The sequence below is a fragment of the Pomacea canaliculata genome, linkage group LG10 (assembly GCF_003073045.1).
Source record: "Pomacea canaliculata isolate SZHN2017 linkage group LG10, ASM307304v1, whole genome shotgun sequence".
Lineage (NCBI taxonomy): Eukaryota > Metazoa > Mollusca > Gastropoda > Architaenioglossa > Ampullariidae > Pomacea > Pomacea canaliculata.
In genome coordinates this window covers 9,030,926-9,052,736 of record NC_037599.1, presented here as the reverse complement: position 1 = coordinate 9,052,736, position 21,811 = coordinate 9,030,926, and the positions used below count along the sequence as shown (strand labels likewise).

General features: G+C 39.7%; 2 protein-coding genes across 4 annotated transcripts in view; both read right to left on the bottom strand.

Moving 5' to 3' along the window:
• Positions 1–1,061: 1,061 nt before the first annotated feature.
• Positions 1,062–19,284, bottom strand: LOC112574155 (grainyhead-like protein 2 homolog). Its single transcript, XM_025255034.1, has 16 exons — positions 18,988–19,284; positions 18,298–18,650; positions 16,298–16,452; positions 12,891–12,985; positions 12,237–12,304; positions 10,399–10,510; positions 10,072–10,169; positions 9,797–9,853; positions 9,024–9,131; positions 7,470–7,545; positions 7,027–7,154; positions 6,677–6,720; positions 4,298–4,398; positions 3,977–4,062; positions 3,665–3,729; positions 1,062–3,241 (listed from the first exon to the last, which is right to left on the bottom strand). Exons 1-16 carry the CDS (start codon positions 19,244–19,246, stop codon positions 3,115–3,117), a joined length of 1,932 nt encoding a protein of 643 aa, XP_025110819.1. The 5' UTR covers positions 19,247–19,284; the 3' UTR covers positions 1,062–3,114.
• A 578-nt stretch (positions 19,285–19,862) lies between these two features.
• Positions 19,863–21,811, bottom strand: part of LOC112574164 — a 42,365-nt gene continuing 40,416 nt past the window's right edge. For all 3 annotated transcript variants that reach the window (XM_025255045.1, XM_025255047.1, XM_025255046.1), the window contains exon 4: positions 19,863–20,614. In XM_025255045.1, coding sequence (XP_025110830.1) covers positions 19,892–20,614 — 723 coding nt within the window. In that variant the 3' untranslated portion in view covers positions 19,863–19,891. The remainder of the gene's footprint in view (positions 20,615–21,811) is intronic.

Here is a 21,811-nt window from a genome sequence, read left to right as displayed (position 1 = left end):
TTCATTTGATAAATAAGCTCGCGAAAATAATTCATGTCAGAACAAACCACAAAACAAAACAAACCAACCAACTACAACCGGAAAGACTTTTGACCCATGACTTCTTTCAGTTTTAAAGTTCGTCGTTTTCAAAAACCAATTTCCAAAACATGCATCAATATTTTTGATGGCTCTTAATGTAAACAGACAACATATAATCCATCAGACTCTTTTTGGTTGTGTTATACATTTTTTCTTTTTAAACAATAAACGATAGTATATTTTATTACTTTGTTAATGTTTTCTTGGAATGAACCTAAGAAAATGGTCTTGTGCTACTGGGAAACATTTTAACAAATGGAATGATTTATTCACTGTAAATTAGAAGCAGTATATCCTTGTTTAAACGCAATCAAGTGCACATAGGCTAAAAACAATTAATAAAGGAATTTGTCATTATTGCAATTTTGTCTAATTATTCCACTCAAAAGTTAAATGAGAATTTTAAAACCAAATTAATATTTTGGAAATGTAACGATTTCATTCTCAAATGCCGAGAGTATTTGTACATCATATAACAAACTTTTTAAAGTGCCATCACTTACTTAAGCTTAAGTGCTTTGTAATCGCGATTGTTAGATGAGGCTAGCAAAGATAGTTTTGCTTTACTCAGTCTCGAAGTTTGAATAAGTTGTGTTTCTAAATAACTACTTTCTTAACTGAAAAAATACGGGCGAATGATTGACTAAAGTATGGCAAAGGTTTTTAAATACTCGGCAGGTAAAACCTTCGCCAAGCTTGGTCAAACATTTGCTCTTATTCGCCCCAGTTAAGCAGGGTCTTTAGCTATCACATTTGACTTCAGATCCTTTTATCCAGAATTGTAATCGAAATGTTCATAACATTTACATATGTCTACAATTCAAAACACTCAGTTTTTAAAAAGAGCAACATACAACATTGATATGTCAATGGTTCTAAACAAGGATACTTGATATGTCTCAACCTTTTCTTTGCTTTATAAACATAGAACAGTAAAGCATAGTTCACTTTTCCTAGAGTACTTCGTAAACAGTATATTTTTTTGAAAGAACACCAACACAGGGCCATTTGAAGAAGTGAATGGCTTTTACTCAACAGAATATATTATATAAGGCTCCTTGGTGCTAACACACCGTTACTCCACAGGATGCTGCAGCAAACCAATCGGTCACATCAAATAGTAACATCAAATGTTGAAGGACGGGTGTTGATAAAGCCAAAATGTATGAAACAGTAATATATACCACAAATTGTCAACATGAGCGCCTCAGCAGTTTTAGTCAAGTCTGATATTGTTGGTGACCGTAAAGCAGTATGGACGTTGCATAAATCTTTAGGTGTTAAGCATCACGAAATAATTCTGATATTTAGGTTTGCATAGCACGCTCAAAGTGAAAAATAGAATTTCGACAATCTCGGTATCAAAACTATTAAATCCGTTAAAATGGGCGGAAGAATGTTTTTCAGCTGAAAAGCATTTGAAAGAATATTTTTCTAGTGAAAAGGTTAATCACTGTGGTAAGGGAAAATATTTCAGCATTTCCGATTACAACTAACTGCATCCTTGTTACTGATGCATGTGCAAATACCTGCTCTTAAGAATGCACACACCGGCGAACTCACGTGCACACACACATACACACGCACAAACATAAGCACCTGCAAGCTCACACTCAAATACACACTTTGAGTCTGTTGTTTGTCCTTAAGGTTGAATGAAAAGCACATGCAAGTTGCATGTTTTCGAGCTGGAAGCTTCAAAACAACAAAAAGCTTGACCATTAGGAATATTTCCAATTTTTCATTTGATTACGAAATGTAACTCCTAGGGTTGCATCCTCCTTCTGATGAGGCTTTACTTTGTTTTCAGATTCCTGAATCTGAACGACTGTGCCACACTTACATGAATAGGCCAACTTTGTATGATCATGATTAATAAGATAAAGAAGTATAAAAAGTATAAAGATAAGGTTAAAGTATACGCACTTGGCATACACTTCTGCAGAATGCCCTTTAGATGTAGCACATAGCTGCAACAGTCCTTTGAACTACAACAAAGTGACTGTGTCACATATACACATAAACACACAGGGTGTCACATATACACATTATGTGCACATAATGCGGCCAGCATTAAATTAGTAATAAAGTAGAGACACCCAGGAATGCTTGTCTGCATCAAACCACGTGACTTACACATTATGTAAGCATCACCTGCACTAGTAACCGTTCATGGCAAATACAACATTATTACACTTTTCGCTTTTTTCACTCAAAGCAAAAAGATTAAGTTTGACAAATTAACAAATGATAATCGATGATTAACAACAAAACAATGTGTGATATTTTTTTAAAGAACACACAACTTGTGTAACATTTTCTCATAAAATAACTTCCTTCTATCACATGATTTAAACTGAGACACGAGTAAGAAACAATGTATAAAGGCAGCATATTAATATTTATCTTCTAAGGCATATTTGTTGTTCCTGTTTCTAACACATTTCTGTTTCAACATGAAAAATGTATGTATTACAGACATTAAAAAAAACTACAACATAAATCAGTAGCAACAGCGAACAAGTTTTACAGCTTCGACGACAAAATGTGATTATGCATAATTTTTGCATGTTTTTTTTCTGTGAAAATCGAGATACAAGAATATAACAAACGATAAAAGTGTACATCACTCAAATAATAGTTTATTTTCAACAGATGACTTCCAGGTCTTTTCGCACGACAAGAGAACGACGGCAGCACCACATCCGGAAATTTGTAAAAATAATAAAATAATAAAAGTTTCTGTGTCCCCCACGTGTCCATTTATTTCTAAAAGTCCATGTGTGCGCAGTAGTTGCATGACATGAATGCCAAACAAGGCGGAGGGCAGGCAGTCGGTTGTGGGGGAGAGAGAGCACATCATGATTATTTGTCTTATAATATCGTCATGTAAAGCAGGACTGGCACACGGCACAGCGCTGGCCCCGCACAGGTCATCTAACAGGTCATCTGCACCACCAGTCGGCGATGCTAGTGAAGAGTCTGGAGACATGCAGCAGGTGCACAGACGTGTGTGTGAGTGTGAACGACAGTTTACTGACAAGTTTCAACAAGGATCACCTCCACCTGCTCATCAGGACCCACGGGGTTCATTTCTAACAGAAATGCGGCTTCGTGTGAGTAGTGTCGGATGATGTTGTCGTCCATTCTGACCAGAATTCTGAGGATTTGTAAACAAAGAGTTAAGAAATTATTTCGTCTGACTGATTAAAATTTGTTCATGTGAAATATTACAATTAACACACATCTGTGCATATCTGATAAAAACTACAATTAGAAATAGCAATAAATAATGAATTAATTCAACATTCAAGTGAAATAGAGCAATGTTGTTAAAATTTAAGTAGAAATAGTGCAATAGTGTAAACATGTTAATAAAAAGTGGAATCGTTAACATCAAAGTTTATTGTGATAGTAGACATGTAAATATTGTGATATTTTGAGATAAGGTTACCTCCATTTAATTTTCTATTATTTATTTCTCTTCTCCGTAATTACAATCAGTAGTTTCCTGGACAATATAACAATGATCTCCACTGAAAATAAATATTAGCATTTCTCAAGAAATATACAACCCACTCACCCCTTTTTCGATCTTTTATAGAAATTTGTCACTTTGTTCATTGGTTTGTTAAATTTCTGCCCGATCTGGAAAAGAAAAACAATTGGTCACACATTTGACGATGCAATGCTACTGTCATCTCTTTTTTTTTTCTCTTCTCTCTCTCTTTCGATCTTTTGCCTTGATGTTATCATGTTTTGCATTACTAGTTGCTATAATGTGATGATATTAATTGTTAGTGTCGGTTAATGGTGTGTGTGTGGAAGGGGAAGTCTTACATGGTTGTCGTTGACACAATATCTCATCAAAGTTAATGAGCAATTAAAAGCATACCGCTTTGAGAAGCTCGTCGACGGTCGGGACTTCGAGGTGAATGGCATGATATGCCTTGTCACTGCTTTCCTTGATATACAGGAGTGCTGTAACAAGAGGATGAAGTCCTTTTATCTAGTGTACAGTTCGCATGACGAATCGTGTAAAAATTAGCAAAATTAATCAGAATGTAGCAGTCTCCATCAACTATATCTTTCTGCACACGTTTCTAAATTTTGTTCCCAGTCTTATCACTATCTCTTGGGTCTCAGCACCAAAACTTGGTATTCAGGGACATCTACAATCTTTATCGTTATACACAATATTATTGTCTGTACATACGTGTCAAATGCTTATTGCAGGATGTACACGAAGTCAGTCGAGGTGTTTTGGCAGGACTTGGCTCCTCCATGGGCTCAGTGGCTTGGGAGGGGCTGGAGTGACTGTAAAAACAAAATACTGTTTATAACAACCGAATGTCATCAACCTGTGGCCAGTTCTGGCGATGCAGCCAACCATGACATAAATTAGAGAAACGCACTCACCAAAAATATAAAATTCTGTAATAAAATATAGTGGGCTATACCTGGCATCGAATTCAAGATTTGGATGCTAATTTTGGAGATCCTAATTGTGACGCCCTAGGTACAGGTATTTGAAAATGAGTGACGACAAGAGAGTAGAGAACACCTGTCTTCATTTCATATGTAGTGCGACATAACACCTGTAAGGCGAGCACCTGCTATACAGGAAGCCTTAGCAATGCAGAGCAGGTCCACGGACCCTTCTCCGCCCTCGCTCATTTACATTTCTGCACTTGGGCGACTAAATCAACTTTCGGCCACGGAGTTGTCAACAACTACATTTCAACGACTTAAAAACGAGTTAACCAGTCATCCGGTAGAGGTCTTGATGATTTATTTCCATTGCCTATGAATTGAAGTAGTTAGAAAACTTCTGCTGAGAGCAATGGGCTGTTAAAGTGCTAAAGCCACCCGGTGGTATTTGTCAATCTACAAATTTGCATTTGAAAGCGTTACTCTATTACTGTTATTTGACTGATATTTTAATTTTTTAAATAAAAATGTCTCTCATTTAACATTTTAAAATTACTAATACTAAAACTAAAATACTAATACTTCAGTAACCTCGCAAGACATAGGGACAGTTGTAAGATCCGTTTTGTAAACTTAAAGTATTTCTAAGACAGACCCTCTGTAAATATTAGAATAATTTGTCTCTGCGAAAAAAAACTGCAATAATTGCAAGATAATAAACTGTGGAGCAAATTTCCATGTTTTGGCACGTTTGAAAAACAACTGAAAAAATTCGCTTTTGCCGGAAATAACAATGCCTGTGTTATTCTACCATCGTCTGCGCGAGAAAGTCTTTATAAGGGCATTCTGACTTGACCTTTCCAAATAAGGCAAGGCCACGAACCTGGTGCCCCGACATATAAGCGATAATCTGTTTTCCTTTTGTTTTCCGCAGAATATTTGAGTTGCCATAGTTACAGACAGAGCTTGTGATGAGGAAAGTGACAGCCAAAGACAGATAACAACTACATCGCTTTATATTTATGAGACTGGATGTGACACCAAATTATATTACGTTTGCGAAGACGGGCATAAACCGGTCCTCAATTTGCATAAAAGAAGCTCAGGTTTTACCCCGAGGGGGTTCCGGAGGCTACCTTGACTCAACAAACAGCTTGTCTTCTCCAGCCTCATAGGTCTGGAGGAAGGGTAGAGCTAAAGAATACTTCATTCTCTTCCCAGCTAAGACTATTACAGGAGTCTCCACATTATTGCACAGGTTTTGAATAATGTATTTCCCCTCTGCCAGTTTAAAGCAGAAGGCGGTATTAAGGGCTTAGAAACAATATGTTATATGCCAACGCTTCTAATAAAATTTCAACTTAAAGTCTAACATTTGTATATTCCAGAGGTTTCTTCCGGCCGACTGCCTCGTCTCGCTTTGTCTCCATGTCATTCGTTTTCCTTCTTTTTACTTTTTCTCTCCTTTTTCCTCTTTCTTTCCTTTCAATATTCTTAGAGTTTTATTAGCCTAACAAGTATTTACAACGGCAGGTGTGAAGCATTGTCGATTCAGATAACAAGACAAAGAATGATGTCTTGCAGATGTTTTGTAGCATTTGCTTCTTAAAATAATAGAGGTAATTTATGAGCCAAAACTAGCAAATTTTTTTGAGGAAGAGGTGGAGGGTAAGCAGTAGAATTTGATTGAACGCCCTATCATCTTAATAATATGCTAGCATTGGGCTTGTAAATTAAGTCTGTGAACATTCTGTGTGAAACTTAATGACATGCAAAGCACTCGACAACTTTGAATACGTGAGCACGAAATCACGTGACTCTTTCTCTCTTTGTATATATCTGTAAACGTATAGAGCAAAACATTTAAGTAACGGATTTACTTCTTAAGTACGAAAGCGTTCATAAGTCTGACACTTATTTGACTAGGGTCTATGTTCCAATTAACATCTGTAAATTCATTCACGACTTTCAGTGACCCGAATGTCCTTTAATTACCTGCTTTATTCATTTTTTTCTTCCAAAATGGGAAAAGATTTTGTGGCATTTAAGATATTGTATTTATCCTATTTGCAGTGTAATAGTTAATTTACAGAGTGATCTTTCCCCACAACCACAAGTAATGTAGAATGAATTTAAGTCATTCTTAACATGAAAAGAGCTTTACCTAGAATTTTCATCCTCTTGACAAGAGACTTCTTTGGGGCTTTCCTGTGAACCAAAAGTTTTCATGAGTAGAGAATAAAAGCAGCGGGAAATCATCTACTAATCAACGCTAAAATAACCTGGTCACCTACATAAAACGTATCTTCAGATACGAAACAAACGTCCATTTTTTAACATAAAATATTAAAAATAAAATAATATGAAAAAATGCGCGAAGGCAACATTTTCTTTGCTGAAAAAATATGTATGAAAATTAACAATGAAACTAAGGAAGATTAAGTTAAAGGAAAGGGAGAAATAGAAGTTTCCTTTGGGATAAGCGACACAAGGACGGTAAATCTGTTTACTTACGCACTGCTGGAACTCTCCTGTCTGGTAAGTCGGTCTGAAGAAGACCGGAGCAGACGACAGGTTAGCCATGCTGTAAAACTCTGAGCGATCACAAGGTGAGTGGAAAACCTCTTCCATTCGTTTCCTCCCTGCTGACAGCAGTTCAGTAGTGACTTTTATTTCACATTCAATCACTCTGCCACTTCTTTTTAAGTTTTTACAGTGAGGATCCTACAGACTTTAAAACTCAGTAAAGATCCTACAGATTTCAAACTCAAGCCTATATACACATCTCAGTAAGTGAAAAGCATAAGAAAACATTGAGCTCGAAATTTTCCTTGACAAGGAACAGAAAAAATGTAAATTTTAGTTAATAGCAATAATAATAACAATACCATAACAATAAACAATAAAAGTATAACCGTGACGATAATAAAATAATAAAAAGTCTTCTTGTTACATACGCGAGAAATTATTCTCTGGTTTCCCTGTCTTTGCATTTCGTCGTCTTTCTTCGTCTCGTGTTTTTCTCTCGGCTCCCTAAAGATGAAAAGAAAAAGTTGGTGAAGCAGCTAATTTGCAGGACGAGTGAGTTCTGGATTTAATAGGATTTAAACGTGCATGTTAATATTTTATAGTTATTTATTTGTAGTTCAGTATTTAAGTGGGTTTTTTTGTCATGTATGTAAAGAGCCTACAATATTTTGTAGAAATACACACACACACACACACACACAACACACACACTAAAATATACACATACACTACAACACACATACACACACAAATATACACTTACACTAAATACACACAGACACACACACTAAAAGACACACACACAAGGCAGAAAGCGGCTTTTAATCCATCAGAGTTGTTTTGTTGACATACTGTTTGAATTTCTAGATTAACACATTTTTTTTAAATCTAGCATTTCAGTCAATACTTTCACAATAGAGAAGACTTATTTGAACACATACCCGTTAAGTACTACAAACTCATTAAAAAAATCAACAAACTGTTCCTGATATATTTGCTACTCCTGTGTGTACATAGCTGAATTCGCCAAGTGGGGAAACCTATTGTTCCAACGGAAATCTTTCTCGCCCAATTTTTATTTTAATGTTTTTGATATCGGGAAAAAAGTGTTAGATATTGGTATCGCAAGGCTGGTACGAAGCGAGTAGGGGAGGGTTGGTCTCCACATTTATATACTAGGCACCATCACCACTATTTTTCTCGTAGTGAGAGGTACTTTACATTATTTAGGAGAAATATTCCATTTACTTCAAACGGAGCACACTTGTCAGTAACCTCTCAAGCAACCAGTCAAGCTTTTTTAAATATATCTTTCTATCATTTAAATATTTTTCTGTTCGCTCAGTGCTTCTTGCGAGAGTAAATTGGGAGAGAGGGAACTGGCATAAATATTATATATGGGTACCGAGTACACGAGGTATGTTTATGGTCTTTATATTCTACTGCGACTTCTTTCGGGAAAATTACTTCTTCTCGCCGATCTAAATATTTATGCAGACCTTCAAAGGTGATAGCTGGAGCAGGGAACTTCCCTAAGGTATCCCGCTGAGAAGAGGGTTTTCTATAGAGTTGTATCAAGTGGATGGTCAAAATGATATCCTGAGCATTAAATGTTGTCGGAAAAGTTCTGCTACGCTTCTTTAATGATTTGCGCCATCTTATCATCCAGCACATTTTATGTATGACCAAAGACTTCAGTTATGTTCAAACTGCCACGAGAAAAATATGTTGACTTTGACTGAAATTTGGTAGTTAAAAAAAAAAATTTGTGATGGATGCCTATATTTGTAATACTAGATGTCTATTTTGTGATTTTGTTCGCCTTTGGCTGAGATATTGCGCTTTATAAATTCCACTATTATTATTTAGATGAGCGAATTTGTCTAGACCAAACAAAAGCAACAATAGGGGAAAAAATATATAGAACATGATCCTTATTTTTCCCACTAGTTGCAGAAATATTCGATGAAGGAAATACCAACCTTGTCACAGAAAACTTTAATCTGACAGTAGCCTCTGTGCACGGGCAGCAGCTCCTTGCGCGTGTCCAGAATCTCGTGTGTGTCGATCTGGACGTGCAAGGGGATTCCCTGTGAAAATATTCAGTTTCAAAGTTGTTTAGGTCACATTTAGACTGTAAGTAGAGTCTTGTCATCGTGTAGGTATGACATACACATTAGTCGTTATACAAGGTTAAGCGGACTCATAACCACTGACCCGTAGAGGGCAAGGATCATAAATAGGTTCACCGTATCTAGGGCGTAGCATACCGAGCCGAACCTATTCTTTCCACCGACTTTACCGCCTCTGATAAATCAGAAACCATTTGGAAAATTGCATGGCAGGCAGTGCAAGGAAGGGGAAGAGTTCTTCTAGTGGGCCAGGAAACAGAGCTTTCTACAGCTGAATGCCTTGAATATCATTAGACTAGGAGGGTGGAGCTTTGAGGGTGAAGTGGAGTGGAAGTCTTTACTTCAGAAAAACATTTCTCAATGAATTTATGGATGATACAATTATTAAATATCTAAACCTAAAAATCGTTAAAAGCGCGGTATATATATATATATGCGCGCGTGTGAATTTGTACAGAGCTGTACAAAAATACAATCCGGAAAGCTTCCACAAATCGTCACCTTTTGCCGATCAATCAAATGTGAACAAATAAATATTTTCAAGTATAGTACATTCTAAATATTTAAACCATAATATATTTAATGAACTGAAAACAAATTAATGAAATAACGGTAATAAATACCTTGACACCCTTTTGATTGCTGAAGTCTGTGCTGAGACAGTGCACAGCTATGTTCACCTGTTAAACAGTAAGAATTTATATCAAGTATTTCTAAGATGACATCACATAAACATCATAAAGTGTGAATGGGATGCAATTTGTTTAATTTTATTTATCTTGTACTGATTACAGATGGAAAAATTAGATATGGGATAAATTTCAGCTAAGAAAAATATCAGGAAAGAGTAAAATTAACGAACTAAATTTAATTAATTATTGTTGTCATGGTGTCTTACCCGGACTGGCCCCTCACGGGGGTTCCACTTGACGCTGACAGCATTGAAAGCCAGCTCACTAATACTGTTTGGGCCAACACCTTGACTGTTCTTGGTGTCTAAAATAAACACCCATACACGATAACTTCAGACATCTTGACAAAATGACTATTCTAGCAATTAGTTGAACATGCATGTTATCAAAACAAAAGGATATTGAGAATAGTAAAGGTTAAGCATGTAGTTAGTGTTGGAAATTTTTGCTTTTTCTTGGAAATAGAACTTACTTATTGGCATTGTTATAAATGGTAATAATGTCTGACATAAGTACATATATCCAATACATACCAATATCGAGTATTCGCTGTTTGTAGCTGTGCTGCCGACTGTGCCAGAACTGCCATGCTTTTCTCTCCTCTTCCTTGGATTTCTCATCACGGAACACAAGCATGATTATCGACTGCGAAAAGCAGAGACAAACCAGAGCATTGTTGAAGCCACAGCTAGTGTTTACGCCCTTTACAATGTCAACAATTTAGTAAACAGATAAGAAAAAGATGGCAAACGTTCAATGAAGGGTAAACACATTGCCTTCATAGTTTCTTGCCAGTGTTCGATCTTCCTTTTTCGCTAGAACAACTTGGTAAGCTCATTGTAAGATTAGTAATGGTGTTTTTGTTTTCACTTCAAAAGCTTCGTTTCAAAGTCAGTCTCTCTTGTCTATGTTATAAATTTACTTAACTGACTTTATTGTAGCAACAGATTTAACAATAACAACAATAATATTTGTGTATACACACACATATTCCCCCTGACAAGGGAGCTTACTGCACTTGCAAATTTCTTCTTTTATTCTCCTTTTGAATAATTAGTCACTTGAACTTGTGGCTGGTACATTACTAATACTCCTCTATAAAAAGGTTGATGTCTTCTAATGTCCATGTGAGAAAGAACCTTTCACGGCCGACACGCTTTGAAAACTTATTGATGGAGTCCGTCCTGGTGACCCAGGACACATCATTTATAATTTATAATTATAGGAGGGTTCACATCAAAACAAACTCCAGCAGCGCTGTGCATCTAATTTTGGAGGCGACTGCTGTGATCAGTGTCCGTTACTATCTCTGACATCCTTTAAACATTTTCCGCCAGTAAATTAGCCGCAAACCAGTCGCTGCCCTTTACTACAATTTTCTGAAATTGCAAATCAAACCCCCCGACCTACCTATCAGCGTTGCTTAAGACCAAAGATCGACTTCCCGCGTAGGGAAAAAAATATAATAATTATTATTATAATAATAGATGACTCACTGGAAACTACTACAACAACAATAACAACAATAATACTACCACTTCTTCTTCTTCTAAGACCCATAACCCTGATCTCAGCATTTACAGGGGCTACTACTGGGAGAGAACAACAATTAATCGAATAATAAAATAATCAGGTGTATATGTTCGTGCGCGTGCAGGCATGTAATCCCATGCACGCTCGGAGACTTGCATTCGTATTCAATCGTCGTTTGGAAATAATTTTGTTTCCCGTCTTGTCTTCTGACTGGAACGAATAGGAAGAGAGAACAAGCTTCCTTACCCTTCCTTCTCTGGGCGATTGAATCTAATGTTTAAAGAAGGAGCGGATATCAAGATGGTATGTGGACAGCAGCCGCCCGTCCAAGATTACTTCTCAAGATATAGCACGGTGCTACGACAGCCGGCTAGTTGCCGTGGTGACTTCTAGATATGGCACACTACTAAGATCGTGATAACTTCTGGCCACTTGTACCGCAGGCCATCTGAAATTGCTAATCAGTTGTCTTTGTTGGTGCGTACGAGCTGTACAAACATCGACGACCATTTTTTGCCATTCATAGTAGAAGCGGAGACCAAATTAGTCTATTTGTTCGCGTGAGCAAACACTAAGAACACGCTCTCAAACACGACGAATAAACACTGACTTTGTCTTAGGATTTACCTTACATACTCCACTCCATATCCGAGTAAAATATACAGCAACTATACAACTACCTTAAAAATCACAACAAGAATGGAAGACCAAACCTTTTACTTTAAGACGAAAAGGAAGACTTTGCTATTGAGAGTATCAGGATCAATGTTTACTTGAAGGAAAGGAATAAAATTAAGTCGGCAGCACAAAAATTAAGGAAGTGGCTACAGTCACTCACCTTGCACATCACCCCCTTCGGCACCCGCTCCGGAGTTATGTTTTCCAACGTTAGTGGGTAGTACTGACCTGGTCAAGGAAGACAAGAAAACAAGTCACAAACGGAAATCGAAATAATCAATTTCTAACATCGAGACAACGGAAACGACGACGTAGTGAAAAATCACTTTTCCACTCAAAGCATTATTTTTTTACACCCCGACCCACCCACAGACACAAACTTAAACAAAAACTAACCGTAACAAAATATATTACAAGTTGGATCACTACGATTTTGTAATTTTTAGTATTTGGAACTCTCCATTTTTAGTTCTTTCTTTCTTTGCTTGCTATCTATTTATTTAAGAGAATTTTTCGTTTTTATGCGTGAACTTAGATAACTCAGAAATCAAGTGTTTCTCATTATTATTTCTTGAAATCAGATCGTTATGGAATTATTTCATATCATTTGTGACCTTTTATCAACTTTTTTTTTTCACAGTAGTTGTGGAACTTTCCCGCCATTATTCATCTTTACAGAGGAAGAAAGGCACCGAGAGATTAGCATGGATGGTTGTTCAGGTATTCAGAGTAAACCATGTTTAAACATGAGCTGCGTGTTGTCTTTCTCATTTAAATTTGAAATGTTGATACTATCGCCGTCAGGGCGGCTTACTTTTGTTGAGGTATGTGACTCTGTCTTCATCCAGCCTCTGTGTAGTTGAGATAGGAGACTCCAGGAAGTACCGGTATCCAGAAGTATTCACTTCTCTGTAGAAAGAGAACAGGACAAGTGGTTGGTGAACACAAGTGAGTATTCTGAATGTTTATCTTTTGTGTTCTATACGCAGTCGGTATTTTGTCAGTAATAAAAAGGCTGATGTGCGCCTTAAGAGGGGTAGAAGTTGTCGGAAACCTATCGGAATTAGTCCTACCGAAATAGTGAGAAGGATAGTCAAGTAGACAAGTGGTAGTAGTAGGTCAAAGTAAACAATTGGTAATAATAGGTCAAAGTAAACAACTGATAATAGTAAGTCAAAGCCAAACAGACGTAGTACGTAGTGACTGTAGAGCAGTGAACAACGTAGTTCACCATAACCATGGCAAGGTATGTGAAAGACAGACAGCAGCCATCTTGTCAAGTGTAACAGTGTAGTTTGTGTGTGTGGAGGGGTGTGATCTCGGTGCAAGATACGATCTTGTCAAATCTTAGCGAATATTTCCCTTCCATTTTCCAAATTTACAAATATTACCATGCAACAAAAGAAAATAAACGAACAACAGAAAAAAATCATTCAAAATGCAGACGTCACCAAAGTCCTGAAAACGTCTACGTTGGTCAAGACTAGAGCCAGCTGGACACATGGGTTCATATATAATAATAACATTATTTTATCTCTTATTATAATATATAGTAATAGTATTCTAGAATCATGAGATAATAGTATTCTGATGTAATACCTCAGACAATTATGTGATTTAATATTTTCATAATTTTTTGGTGTTATTTTTCTAGTTAAAGGTGTACAGACAACTGTATTGCACATACTCTATGAACAAATATAAGGATGCGTGACTTGTCAGAAACTTTCTTCCTTTTTTTAAACTTATTGTTGTGGCATTTGGTAGCTTATACAAAACGGTCTTTGCCTTATTGTGCGACACAGGGAAAGAGAGGACGAACTGCTAATAGTGTACACCGCCCACAAAAGCACAAAAGCTGTTTTTCTTCTCAAGCCATTCACGCCGACCGCTTGGGAAGCAGACGCTACCTGCCCGACTGTAAGCATCAGAGACCCGTGACCACACAGGAGCTTACCCTCTTTGTCAGGGCTCAATAGAGAAAGAGGCTCCGACAGATTAGCATGGGTCTGCTGACAGGTATTCAGAGTTATAAAGTTTTTATCGATGTAATCATTTGTAACCGTGACGGAAACTGCTGCAAATATGCATGTTTTTATAAACACAACATTTTGTAACGAAAATTTATTTCCCTGGGTCTCCCTGTATGTAAAAGGAAAATATTTCGCATTTTTTTCGTGTTAAATGGACACATAGCTAAATGTTTAGACTACGTTCGAAAATGTGTTAGATCACGGCCTTTCAAAATTGTGCCAAATATGGTCACATAGATAATATCTTACTGACAACTTTTAGTTTCTGTTATAGTTTAGAAAAGCTGCAACTCTTCTGTAAACGTTATTTGCAATGAAGCTGAGTTTCCGTATTTATCAACCCAAAACAAAATTACGTTTTCGCAAATGCTAAAAATTCAAACATTCACAAACTGTACATGAACGCACGCGAACGCACGCACTATTTAAGCTACATCCTTACCAAGAAAAAAGGCTAATAATGACGCTTCTGATATTCCTTTCATTAGACTGCAAATTGTTTATTATCCTATCATTATGTATTCGCTATACTGTTCTAAAGTATTATACCCGGCAGACTTAAATAATGTTATCACCAGGGAAGTGCGGATTTAATACTACCAGGAAAAATGAAACTGCTCGACCTAGAAGATTATTTTACTTTCCTCATTTCTGTCAATCATCATCAGCTTTAGTACCGCGTTTTCTCGTCTTGCAGGCTGACAAGAACTAACTGTTTCGAGGCAGCACCTCTTGTCAGGCTGTGAGTATGAAAGTAAGAACCAACTGTGTAGTGAAATATCAACCTTTCGCTGACCTGTGAGATGTTGTACGTGTTGCACGTGCTGGTGAATGGAAGCTGACTGTAGCTCACCACGTGCTGGTGTTTTGTGAACAGTCTACTCGCAATGAGAAGTCTGACCGTTGAACCGACTACGCATCTGTATTGTGGGTGGGAAAAAGGGCAATCACTGGCCTAATAATCCTTGCCTTAGACATCAAACGTACCCTGTCGGTGGTCGAGCCTAAACACTCGACCTGAAGAGGTTTGACCCAAGCGTCTTGATCGCTGGTTGTGGGCACGTTGAGCCACTCGTCAGTACGAGGCCACCTTCAAGTGTTAGTTTTTCGTCGTCCGAAGTCGCCAAGACATGGGCCGAATTTTGTTAACACTGCATTGATGTTCTTAATGATGACTTCAGTGCTGCAATGCTTCCTTGCTCATATATGAAGAAAAGGAACTTTCATTGCAGAAAGCGTTGACCTCAGAATGTTGGCCTTTGGTCATTTTGCAGATGACTTAGTCTAAAGTCAGGGTCTGCCACCTTTTGGTGAAACTTCCTCGGATTCATCACTGTAATATTTTGAGATATTCGTAGCAGCAGTTGTCGCACTGTCTGGTCACAGGGACCTAGTTGCATTTGCACGCTGAATGTCTGCCTTTTTAGATGTTAGAGAAAAGAAACTAAGAAGAGCGAGAGGAATTGGACAATTTTGGAAGTAGGCATCGAGACAGTATACTTGAATAGGAGAAGCGATTTGGGAGTTTGATTCACCACTCGGTTACAAAAAGCTAATCACTAATAGGAAGATCGCGACCCTTTGTATCGCGACCCCCCAGGGGGTCGCGCCCACAGGTTGAGAACCGCTGGTGTAAGGGCACCTACTGTCACTTAAGGCGATTAGAACGACTGTTTCCCGTGACACTGATCCAAATGATGATCAAATGTCACTTCCAGGAAGCCTTCAGATTAAGATTAAACAAATTAAGTTTAGGAAGTTTCTACGTTTTTTCCCCCTCCCTCTCTCTAAAAACAAAATTCACTGGTAATCTACATGCAAGTGATGAGATGAATCCCAAGCAGAGATAAAGTGTACAGGATGACAACAGAGGCAGGTGTCTGTAATGTGACTTTTCACACACTGAATGTTTTCCGTTAACCCGATAGGTCACGATAGGTCATGATAGTGGCTTTGCCGGATAAGCACGGGGAAAGTGATTTCCTTACTATTGCGAAGTTCAAACTTTCTCCTTTCCTAAAACATATAGGCTTCTTGGTCTAATGTTTGTTAGGAGGACAAGGAAATTAACGGTGGAAAACAAGAAAAGTTATGACTAGTACACAGAAGAAGAGGAAGCGTATATAGCTAGGATGGGGTTAGTGTCTGTAGTTCTGGCGTGCACGTGCACAAATAACTGCATACTCACAGCTTTTGAATGGCGGGACTTCGCGCCGACAGCTTGTCCGAGCCTGAAGAATACTGTCTGCTGAACACAGGGTTCTGGCCACTCTTTCGTCTCTTCAGCGATTTTTCTTTAGGTGAGGATCCATCCGCCGCACAGGCAACGGGATCCTTGAGGCCCTGTAACCAAACATGTCTTGTGTGATGCACAGCTCAGACAACTAGAATCACTAGGCGACATAAAGACAAGGAATAATTTCCCAAGTCTGAACATACATCGAAAAAAATTTCGATTGTTATTCTCTGATGTGTAGTGGTCTTCATTGACTGCAAAGATTTTTAAACATTACACCTAAAATTCGTGGTGTCAAGAATTTTATGTAATGCTTCTGTCAAGCATGATTGCGCGCACGCACGTGTGTACGAGAATGAATGATATATTTGTATATATGTAAGGCTATTGTGGGCCCCCTCCCCCCGTGGACGCCTCTAGAATATTGATTTGGAGTTCGAGTAAGGATAATACAATTACAACACTGTTGTTTTCATTGCTGGGTTTACTCCAATATTGCTAATGGCGCTCATGGTGATCTTGGAAAGTTTACAGCAATCAGCGATTTCGGCGAAAAACAAAATGGTGGATGCTAAAATTGTGGAATAGTTTTTAATGGTTTATGAAATCTGATGGACTGATTGACCTATGAGACGATGGGAGATGTTTCCCGCTCACGTTAGTATAGACACTGAGACGTTTTATTCACAGCACCTGTCACTGAAATTTAGTGCTGGTAGAAATGATTTTCTTGTGTTGTCTGAAGTTCGGTTACCAGCCCACGATCGAATACACACACACACGCACCCACCACACACACACACACACACGCACGCACCACAGACACACCCGCCACACACCACCACAACTACAACCTAACGACATTAAACTAAAGAGATGAAAGAAGAATAATCAGTGTTGATGTCAATCTGCTGACAGATTCTGTGTGTGTGTGAGGCTGACACACACTTGACACACACCTCTAATTAGACTAATTAGTTTGGTGCAAAAAGCTCCAAAGCAGCGGCAGGCCCACACCTCCAACCTGACCACGACAGTAAAAGTCCGCCTTCACCATGGCGATAAAAGCCAAGCCTGAAGCCCCCCTGTCTGTACCACGTGACTATAGTCCCTAACAGCATCACCACCGCGGACAGTACCTGCACTGCGACCAAACATTTTAATGTGCGTATTTGCACCAGTGCTCCGGCCACCATCCCCGCACATCACCATGGGCTGCGGAGTCAGCTTCGGTTGGACCACAGCCGGGTCCTCGCCACGCGCTCCTCTTCCTTTCATTGACGAGCGCCTTGTTGACACATAAACCGTTTTTAATGCGCGCTCCGACATGCTATAAACCGTGGAGCCTGTCGTGAAGTCAGTGTGGTGAAGACCACTCACGCAAGACGGTCTACAATGTATTTTGGTTTCAAATGAAAGGCGGGCTGTCGTGTAAACATCAGCGACTACTTTGATATATTCCATCCAAAACATCAAACAATTAAACAACAAAACAACCTCGTGTAACACAAATCTTGTTTTGCTGAGTTTCTCTTAAAGCTATTGCGTAGGAGTCTGTAACGGCTGGTGATGTCTACTGGCAGGCTAAGGGACAGCTGTAAACTTTTATTTTACGGCTAGACGACGACGGAGACAAATTGAAGTCGTTAAGGCGCTCTCTTCCTCGCAATGGATTCCTAGCGACCTTAGAAACAGTAAGGAAGGTCCTGGCTCTAGGGTCCACAGGAATAACCTCAGTGAATTGGAAATGATGATGATGATGATGATGATGATAACAACAACAACAATAACAATAATAATAATAATAATTCTATTTTAAGACCAACTACATCTAAAGTTCCGTTTCATTGTATACACAAGAATTTCTTTATGCGAAAGATTTGTAGGAAGAGAAGAGAGCAAAAGTGAACATCTTGAAATGAAGAGCTCCTAGCAGTGGGCAGATAACTCACCAGCGCGATGCTCTTGGGCGAGAGGCCGGGGTCGTTGCTGATGCCGCTGTCGGAGGATGCATCTAGGGTGGCGCCGGCAGCCATGTACTGCGGGTAGGTGTGCGGGTAGCCGTACTGGTCATGCGCAACACCCTGCGTCACCTGGTGATGCTGCGGCTGCTGCAGGTACCCCATAGGGTTCTGCTTGTCGCCCTCAGGGTCAATGATATTGCCATCCAGCTTGCTCACAACACAGCTGTTGTTATTGTTGTTTGAACAGCCGTAAATGTCAATGGAATATAAGCTGTTGGGCAGCTGTGGCTGCTGCTGACCGATTTCCAAAGGTTGGAGGAGGTGCAGGTACTGTGATTGCACTAAGAGGTGAAGGGTAAGACAAAAAGCAAAACAAATTTGTGTTAAAAATCCAGATAAGAAACGCAAATATAAAATAATAGTTGGGTTTATTTTACTTGATTTTTATTGTAGTCTCCTGATTCTCTGCTGTATAAAACTTGTACTCACCCAGACACTCACATACCCAGTCTCGCTCTCTCCCTCATCTCATCTCTCTCACACACTTTTTCTCTTTTCTGTCATCTCTCTCATACACTTTAAACTTGCTAACATACCATATTACACAAATTAATTTGAAATAGCTTCAATAAGGTTTGAAAATCTAACCAGGCAAAAGAAAAACTAATTCAGACGCACCGGAGTTCATCTGTGAGATGATCTGATCGGCTTCTGACAGCGTCGTCTGTTGGCTGTCCCCGCTGTAGGGTGTCATAGCAACCATGCCATTGTGGGTGGCATTTGACATTCCATCGGTGGTCACCATGGGAACAGAATTGTATAAAATTTGAAAGTTTTCAGTCGGATATGAGGAGGCAAACTGGGAATCATAGTCTAAAAACTGATCCTCCCGTTTGATGGCCGACAGGGCGGCCCCGTATTTTCCACCTGCATTCATGTCGACAAGCTCGTCCTCGTCGAAATAACTTGCGACAGTCAAAGCCTCGCCCGGCGATTGCAGATGCTGATGATGAAGATGAATCTGCTGTTGTTGTTGTTGTTTGTTGTTGTTGCTGCTGCTGCTGTTGTTGATGAAGTTTGTATTTCTGTTGATTAAACTGTTCTTGCTGAAGCAAAGAATGTTGTTCCTGGTTCGCACACTGAATCTTCTCCTTGGCCTTCTGCTGCTGTTGCTGCTGTTGCTGGCTTTGCTCTCCGAGCTGCTGCAAAGGTTGGGTCATGGTGGTCTGGGCGATTCTCAGTCTGAGTTTATCTTTGGTGGCCTGCTTCACAGGGTCACTAATATCCTGTGGCACCGTGGACCCTGCACTGACGCAGGCACTGGTGACTATGCCCTGCTCGACACCATCCAAGTGCTGGCCAAGACTAGCGCCCAACGGTTGGGTCACGACTGTAGAAGTGCTTCCGGATGAAGGGCCGGACGATTCTGTGTTACGAGAGGCCGAACTCACTCCAGACCGTGTTGCTGCTGCTAAGGAAGTGACAGATCCAGCAACAGAAGGGGAGCTTGCCGAGGATGAGGCGACGGGGGGAGAGAGGGTGGGTGGACCGGCTGCTGTGACGTGGACCGAAGAGCAAGTGTTTATGGCTGCAGCGGCTGAGGGCGGGCTGGGAGTGGCGGTGATGGAGGTGACGCTAGGATGAGTCGCAGTAGGGTTAATGTTGTTGTTGTTGCTGCTGCTGTTGTATTGAGTGCTGCCATCACTGATGCTGTGATGAACGAGCACCGTGCCGTCTTGCCCCTCCTGCGCTGGAGCCTCCGCCTCCTCCCCCGCCCCCCTCGACTGGCCACCACGAGCCGATTTGTTCCCCTTGTTGACCCGCGTGCCGGCCGCGCGGGGGGTCGGCTTGACGCAGGTACCGCCTCCGCCCCCAGCCGTACAGACGGAGGGGACGATGAAGCCAAGACGCAGCGACTGCGTTGCAAGAGGTCAGATGCCGCAGCCGAGTGCACAACAGATGCCGTGACGGTCAGCGAGGCCTGCAACCTTTTTTGAGTCCTCGAATGACCTCCCCCTGAACCGTTCACCTGCGTCGTCCGCTGCAGGCTGTGAGCAGGTAAACAACTGCTGCCGTCCTCCAGGCCGTTGGCATCGGATGCTGAAGTCGAATACTCGGGGTAACGTGGCCCTAGTTGGGGATGAAGTCGCTCCGGTGGTGGTTCACCCCCAGCCTCGCTTTCACTTCTCGACAGCGGAGCTACCGCGTGTGCAGGCGGCTTGGCGGGACTGGCCCGACACACCACTCCCCTTCGCAACTCGTAGGCCGAAACACTCTTTTGAAGTCGTTGACAACCTCCAGGTTTCTGCCAGGACAACCACAAGTCAGGAAGAACTATGAGCCATGAGCGATGTTACACAGGACTGGAGGATGCAGACCGTTCATTTGTTCCTTCATTCATTCACACACACACACACAAACAAACACACTTACTTATATATTTATATTTACAAAAAAAAATATTCGAGACTATTACTGTTAGTTACTGACTATTAGTGTTATTACCATTAAGTACAACACTTAATCATTAATTTTGTTATACACTGGTGAAATATAAGCATGTTTCGGTCAACAACAGATTTAATTATCATTAAACCGTGAAATTTTATCAGATGTGAATTTCAAGTCTCCAAGTTAGCTTTGCTGATTTTAAGACTAGGCATCGTTTACAGACTGATAACTTCGGTGACACATTATTAGCAAGTTAATAATTTATTTTAACATCGAAAATAAAAATGTGCTATTGTATCACCGAATGGTTATCAATGCTTGTAACAAATTATTTGAATAATATTACTATATTTTAAGGCTTGATTTTCATCAAAATATCCTTTTGATAAAAGTTAGGGTCGAAAGCTGTACCATGTAAATAATTTTGACTTTTAAATTTTATCAAGGAGTTGTGTACAGGACCTATTTGATTTCCACACGATAAAGATTGGGGAAAAACAATTATTTGCGTTTTTTCCCCCACAGGTTTTGAGGAAAACATAATAATAATTTTTTTTTTTAGAGATTTAGTCTCTTTGTTACAGTTGGAACAGAAAAACATCCTCTTCGAATGCTCACTTTAAGAGGGAAAAAAAGACATTGCAACACTTAAAAAGCAGACCTTAGAGTGGCGAACATTGATGAACAAATGAAGAATCAAAGAAGCAGAAGCAAGGGAGGCTGGGACGGGGGTGTGTAAGGAGCGACAGGATGATGTATGTCCGTGCACTGGCTCACAGCATCTGTCGGAGCGAGGACAGCAGAAAGCCACTTGCAACAGACTGGAGACGAGAAACTAAGCTTTTACAAGTTGCGGGATTATTGCTTGCAAGGACCTCCCTTTCTCATGCCTGCCGGAAAAGAATTGTCGTATTGTCTGGCGACCTGACCTTTTTCCTTCTGTCTTTTTTTTTCTTTTTTTTCGTCGTTGTCGTCAAGTTATTTCTTGAATAAGTGGTCATGACACTCTGACATCTTTCATTTTGCTTTCAAGAATAAAAGGTGATGATGA

Excerpts from the sequence above, each read along its gene's own strand:
- LOC112574155 (XM_025255034.1), bottom strand. The coding sequence starts at position 19,246 with ATGAATGCAGGTGGAAAATACGGGGCCGCCCTGTCGGCCATCAAACGG. Across the intron at positions 16,453-18,297 it reads CGCCCAAGAGCATCGCGCTG|GGCCTCAAGGATCCCGTTGC; the intron begins GTGAGTTATCTG and ends GTTTGGTTACAG. Across the intron at positions 9,132-9,796 it reads GCAATCAAAAGGGTGTCAAG|GGAATCCCCTTGCACGTCCA; the intron begins GTATTTATTACC and ends ATATTTTCACAG.